The 7,348-nt window shown below is 39.9% G+C and overlaps 1 protein-coding gene across 1 annotated transcript in view; it reads left to right on the forward strand.

Moving 5' to 3' along the window:
- Positions 1–7,348, forward strand: part of LOC109848087 (HIPL1 protein-like) — a 19,553-nt gene that overhangs the window by 10,780 nt on the left and 1,425 nt on the right. The window contains exons 3-6 of the mRNA XM_020417405.1: positions 5,064–5,858; positions 6,170–6,386; positions 6,479–6,657; positions 7,007–7,248. Coding sequence (XP_020272994.1) covers positions 5,064–5,858; positions 6,170–6,386; positions 6,479–6,657; positions 7,007–7,248 — 1,433 coding nt within the window. The remainder of the gene's footprint in view (positions 1–5,063; positions 5,859–6,169; positions 6,387–6,478; positions 6,658–7,006; positions 7,249–7,348) is intronic.

Here is a 7,348-nt window from a genome sequence, read left to right on the forward strand (position 1 = left end):
TCAATAGGATGGCAAGTCCACTAAAACTATCACGTTAATGATCACCTCTGATAGTCTGCTTTCTCCAAATTCCCCCACCAATCCTCTTCAAATAGGATGGCGGGTCTATCAAAACTATCACGTTAATGATTACCTCTGATAGTCCATTCCCTCCAAATTCTCTTGCCAATCCTCTTCAATAGGATGGCGGGTCCACAAAACTATCACGTTAACAGTTACCTCTGATAGTCAAACTCATCAGATAATGGCCTACCAGAGCGCGGCGTTCCGGAAGCCTTCAGGGGCATAGAATCCGAAGGGATTACTAAGGCTAAAGATTTCCTTGCCGAAATTGAGAAGCGTTTTGCGAAAAACGATAAGGTAGAAACAAGCACGCTTTTAGCTCGCTTGATTTCAATGAAGTATAAGGGCAAAGGAAATATCAGGGAGTACATTATGGAAATGTCTCATATTGCTTCAAAGCTTAAGGCACTTAAACTCGATCTTTGTGACGAGTTATTAGTGCATCTGGTTTTGTTGTCTCTTCCTGCACAGTTTAACCAATTTAAGGTCAGTTATAACTGTCAAAAGGAGAAATGGACTCTAAATGAGCTCATTTCATACTGTGTGCAAGAAGAAGACAGGTTGAAGCAAGATAAGACAGAAAGTGCTCATTTGGCCTATGCCTCTAAGGATAAGGGCAAGAAAAGGAAGAATGATAAGGAAGCTGCTAAGGGTCCAGTTGAGAAGAAACAACATAAGGATAATCAGGGTTGTTTCTTCTGTAAGAAGCCTGGACATGTAAAGAAGGACTGTACAAAATATCACGCCTGGCGTGATAATAAGGGTACGTTCCTTGCTTTGGTCTGTTCTGAGGTTAATTTAGCTTCAGTACCTAGAAACACTTGGTGGTTAGACTCTGGTGCTACTACTCACATAAGTGTTTCTATGCAGGGTTGCCTGAGCTACCGAAAGCCAAGTGATGTTGAAAGACACATCTTTGTGGGCGACGGACAATCGGTAGATGTGGAAGCAATTGGGCACTTTAGGTTGTTGTTAGGAACTGGTTATTATTTGGATTTAAAAGATACTTTTGTAGTACCGTCTTTTAGACGGAATTTGGTTTCTGTTTCTGTATTGGACAAATCAGGTTATTCTTGTTCATTTGGAAACAGTCAATTCAGTTTATCTTTTAATTCAAATGTTGTGGGAACCGGTTACTTGAGTATTTATGACAACCTATATTTGCTTGATACAATTGCTTCTTACAATGAATCCTTGCATGTGGAATCACGTGGTACTAAGCGTAAATTAAATAAGGAAAATTCGGCGACATTATGGCATAAGCGCTTAGGTCATATCTCAAAAGGTAGAGTTGAGCGTCTTGTGTCTGATGGCATTTTGGATTCCCTTGATTTTTCGGACTTCGACGTATGTGTTGAATGTATCAAGGGAAAACAGACCAAAGTGAAGAGATTAGGTGCCAACAGATCTTCGGATGTCTTAGAATTGATACATACGGATATTTGTGGGCCATTCCCTACGGAATCCTGGAATGGTCAACAATATTTTATATCATTCATAGACGATTACTCACGTTATGGGCACCTATATCTTATTCATGAAAAATCTGAGTCTCTGGACATGTTCAAAGCCTATAAAGCTGAAGTTGAGAATCAACTCAACAGAAGAATTAAAACCGTCAGATCTGATCGTGGTGGTGAGTACTACGGTAGATATGATGGTTCAGGTGAACAACGTCCAGGACCATTTGCTAGATACCTAGAGGAATGCGGTATCGTCCCACAGTACACTATGCCGGGTTCACCTAGCATGAATGGTGTAGCTGAAAGACGAAACAGGACTCTTAAGGATATGGTAAGAAGTATGATTGCTCATTCTTCTTTACCAGAGTCACTCTGGGGAGAAGCACTTAAGACAGCAGCTTACATTCTGAATAGAGTACCAAGTAAAGCAGTTGCTAAAACACCTTATGAGCTTTGGACTGGTCGAAAGCCCAGTTTAAAGCATTTACATATTTGGGGATGTCCAGCTGAGGCAAGGCCTTATAGGCCAAATGAAAAGAAATTGGACTCCAAAACAGTTAGCAGCTACTTTATTGGGTACCCTGATCGCTCTAGGGGCTATAAGTTTTATGATCCCACTATAAGGAATATTTTTGAGACGGGAACAGCAACATTCTTTGAGGATGTTGAGTTTGGGGGGAGAAATAAGGTTAGAGACATTAGTTTTGAGGAGGAATTGGCTTCAGATCCAATCCATACAGTTACTTTTGACAATATTCAGGTTCCTATACCTGTTGTTGCTCAAGAAGTAAATCCGGAACCTCAAGATGATAATGTTGAACAACTCCCTGTTCCAGAAGAACAAACTCAACAACCTCAAGAACCAGTGCCATTAAGGAGATCCACGAGAGAAAGGAGAAATGCTATTCCGGATGATTATATTGTATTTCTCCAAGAACATGAGGAAAGTAGTGGAATGTTAGAAGATGATCCAATCAACTTCTCTCAGGCCATGAAAAGTTCTAACTCTCAACAGTGGATTGATGCCATGAATGAAGAGTATAAGTCTATGCAAGACAATAAGGTTTGGGAACTTGTCCCATTGCCAGAAGGTGCAAAACCAATTGGTTGTAAATGGATTTTTAAAACCAAGCGGGATGCAAACGGTAATGTGGAGAGGTATAAGGCGCGTCTTGTGGCTAAAGGCTATACTCAAAAGGAAGGCATTGATTATACAGAGACTTTCTCTCCGGTTTCATCGAAAGACTCTTTCAGAATAATCATGGCACTTGTTGCTCATTATGATCTTGAGTTACATCAGATGGATGTTAAGACTGCATTTCTCAATGGAGACATTGATGAGATGATTTATATGGTGCAACCAGAAAACTTTGTGTCAGGAGACCCAAAGAATATGGTTTGCAAATTAAGGAAATCCATCTATGGACTCAAGCAAGCTCCTCGTCAATGGTATCATAAGTTTCAACAAATAGTTATCTCGTTCGGTTTTGAGATGAACATTGTTGATGACTGTGTATATCACAAGTTCAGTGGGAGTAAGTATATTTTTCTGGTTCTGTATGTGGATGACATCTTGCTTGCCACTAATGATATAGGCATGTTGCACGAAACCAAGAGATTTCTATCAAAGAATTTTGAGATGAAAGATCTTGGGGACGCCTCTTTTATATTAGGGATCCAGATACATCGAGATCGCTCTCGGGGTATTCTTGGATTATCACAAAAGAGCTATATCGATAAGGTACTTAAAAGGTTTGGCATGCAAGATTGCAGACCAGGTGACACCCCTGTTGCTAAAGGAGACAAGTTTAGTCTCAATCAGTGCCCTAAAGGTAACCTTGAAATTCAGGAAATGCAGAAGATTCCTTATGCTTCGGCTGTAGGAAGTCTAATGTATGCTCAGGTATGTACGCGTCCGGATATTGCGTACATTGTTGGGATGTTAGGCAGATACTTAAGCAACCCTGGTATGGATCATTGGATAGCAGTCAAAAGGGTTATGAGGTATCTTCAGAAAACAAAAGATTACATGCTCACATACAGAAAATCAGAGAAATTAGAGGTCATTGGGTATTCGGACTCTGATTTTGCTGGATGCCAAGATAGCAGGAAGTCTACATCAGGCTACATTTATATGTTAGCAGGAGGAGCTATATCATGGAAAAGTGTCAAACAAACACTAGTAGCTTCCTCCACTATGGCAGCAGAATTTGTAGCTTGCTATGAGGCATCCAATCAGGGAATATGGCTGCGAAATTTTGTCACGGGACTGCGCATTTTGGAAAATGTTGAAAGACCACTAAGGTTATATTGTGACAATAAATCTGCAGTAATGTATTCCAATAACAACAGGAGCTCAACTAAGTCAAAACATATTGACATTAAGTTCCTGGTTGTGAAAGAAAGGGTACAGAGTGGACAGATATCCATAGAGCACATTGGGACAAACTCCATGATAGCTGATCCTCTTACTAAGGGATTACCACCTAAGGTCTTTCATGAGCATACTGCTCATATGGGTGTGGTATTATTTGAGGATATTATGTTTTAGTGGGAGTTTGTATTTGTGGTGCTTTATGTTTGTTTGTATTGTCTGATCAGAATAAAGTTTTCAGTTAAGACACTCTGTTACATTATGTTTGGTTTTGACCTCACTAAGGAGGACCAGTTGAAAATAGACATGTACTGATCACATTGCATGTAATTTTCATGCTGCACATCCATGATTGATCTATGTCGTTTGATTGTATTGGTATATGTGACCATTGATGGGTCGAGTCACGATAAATGTGACGAAGGCCGCTTTGATCCTATATTGATATAGTCAATGGACGAGATTGTTCGGAAATACCATTTCAGTGATAGCAATTTTTGAGCTCATAAGGTTATACACAGTTTAAGGAATCATATGGTGCCCAAGTGGGAGATTGTTGGATTTAATCTAATAAATCTATTTGTGGGCACATATGATTAATCAATGTGTATTGCTATCTTTCAGGATAACCCACTAAAGTGATCAATTAAGTTGGGTTAATTTGGTATTTAAATAAGTCATGGGGTTATATGTGCAGATACCAGGTTGTAATTGTAATTTATTGAGGGGCTAAATTATAAAAGTACAACATCTATAAATAAGGGGTTATGGTCCCTAACCTAGGGTTACATTCTCTAATTCTCTTCACCCCCATCTAAGAGAGAAATTCGGATTTAGAGGAACCCTAAGGTTAGAAGATCCAAAACCCATCTCAAGGTTCATCCATGGATTCAGGTATAAGCTTCCGCTCTTATGATTATTGTTAATCTCTTTGAATTAATCATGGCTATATGGTTTTAGATCTCAAGTTTTATGATGTAGATCTAACATTAGTTATCTCTGATTATGAACAAAGGAATTGCTAGTCGATATAGGAGAAGTCAAGTTTTCAGTATATATGTCTCTGATGTTTTATGTCAAAGATTTCGGTATAGCTCCATTAATATGATTGCATCCAAGTTCTTTCAGACAATAATTTTTTCTTTTTTTTGTTGTGTGTGCAGAAATGTGATCCTTTTTCAGCGGAGCTATTCACCATCGAATCCGAGCTCCGAACGGTTCCTGTTCTATGCAACTCCACTTTGCCCGAAACTTCATCCCATTCTAAAGACACTACAAGAGATTTCTGCGCACAACTCTGGGACACATGCAAAGATACATCTATGCTGAACTCCCCCTTTGCACCCTCACTACAGTTAAATGCTAGGCTACCAATTCCATCTTCAAAGTTAACCGACTTTTGGCAATCCGAGACTGATTTCTGCCGAGCATTTGGCGGTCCATCAAATGATGAATCAGTCTGTTTCAATGGAAAATCGGTTCTGTTCAATACTACGCCAGATTCTCCTTCACCTAAAGGAATTTGCCTAGAGAGAATTGGAAATGGATCTTACCTTTCGATGTCTCCTCATCCTGATGGATCTAATCGGGTTTTCTTGGCTAATCAAGCGGGTAAAATATGGTTGGCAACTCTTCCAGAAGAAGGTTCCAGAGAGTTTCTAGAGGTTGATGAGTCGAGCCCGTTTCTTGATTTATCTGATGAAGTTCTTGTTGATACTGAGTTTGGGATAATGGGTGTAGCATTTCATCCTAATTTTACAAATAATGGACGGTTCTTTGTTTCGTATAATTGTGATAAAGTTCAATCTCCAAGCTGCTCCGGGAAATGCGCGTGCAATTCTGATGCAGGCTGTGATCCTTCGAAGCTTGGTCCTAGCAGTAACGGAGTTCAACCATGCCAATATCAAAGTGTTATCTCAGAGTTTACCGCTAATAGTTCATCATCCACACCTTCTAAGGTATAGATCATCGTTTTCGGGTTAATTGCAAATAGACCCCCCTTGTACTATTGCGCAATTGCGCATAACCCATGCATTGCTGTTGTTGCAGATAGACCCCCCCTGAGTGAATTGTTTTTGACTATTACCCTAAGAAAAAGAGAAATTTGTTTTTTCGACAAACAGACCTCCTGAAAGTAAAATAGTCAAAACAAATTCCCTCAGGGGGTGCTATCTTGGATTAAGCCTTGAATTTTTACTGAAAGGTGTCAGTCTCCTTAAAGTTTCTGAGACAAGAATTACCCTATACCAAAAATTGTGTATATTTGCAGGCAACATCTGCGAGCCCGTATGAAGTAAGGCGCATTTTCACGATGGGTCTTCCATTCACGAACAACCATGGAGGACAACTTCTTTTCGGACCTGCGGATGGATATTTATACTTCATGATGGGGGATGGAGGGAATAAAGGGGACCCTCTTAATTTTGCACAGAATAAAAAGGCTTTGCTAGGAAAAATCTTGCGCCTCGACATAAATAACATGCCAAGTGAGTATACATAGAAAAAGAACAGACAATCAGTTAGAAGCTCTTTCATTTCGTCTGTTTTCTTTTCCTGTAAACTAACCTAGCAATTTTAGTTCAAAGCAAGATAGATGACCTCGGTCTTTGGGGAAACTATTCGATTCCTAAGGACAACCCGTCCGCTGATGACAGTGAATTGCAACCTGAGATATGGGCCCTCGGACTGAGAAATCCATGGCGTTGCAGTTTTGATTCAGAACAACCTTCTTATTTTTTCTGTGGAGATACCGGCCAGGTAATTCGAATGCAACCCTTTTTACCTTCGAGCATTCGTCCAGGCCTTTTATCATGTGTGATTTGGTATGCTGCTAGGTCATGGTATTATCTTGCGGAAATGAATATGATCAATTTATAGTTTTTTGGTTCAAAACACTCTTGTAACTTTCAGATTTTATCACAAAACCTCCCTTTAACTTTGAGATTATATCAGAAAAGCCCTCTAAAGTCAGCAGCATTTTCTGATAAATCTCAAAGTTAAAAGGAGTTTACTGATAACCCCTAAAATTTTACGGAGGGGGGGCCGGGGCGGGTGATATATTTGCTTACGTTCGACTAATCTAATGTTTGAGACCTTGTTACTGCAGGATGGATATGAAGAAGTGGATTTGATCTCCAAGGGAGGAAATTACGGGTGGCGTGTTTATGAAGGCCCCAATTTATTTCAACCCTCTTCAACTCTTGGAGGCAATACATCTGCTGCCTCCATTGATGCTATATTTCCTGTTATGGGTTATCCCCATTCTGCTTTGAATAACAGTGTTGGATCCGCCTCAGTGACCGGCGGTTATGTCTACAGGTCCACCACAGATCCATGCATGTTTGGAAGGTGAGTTGAAAGCTACTGAATCACCTAAGAATACATAAAAATGCATATGTATATCTTCAAGGTCCTTGCCGCTGCACAAGGAAAAGTTCAAAGTTGTGGT

This window comes from Asparagus officinalis, chromosome 7 (assembly GCF_001876935.1).
Source record: "Asparagus officinalis chromosome 7, Aspof.V1, whole genome shotgun sequence".
NCBI classification, from domain to species: Eukaryota; Viridiplantae; Streptophyta; class Magnoliopsida; order Asparagales; family Asparagaceae; genus Asparagus; species Asparagus officinalis.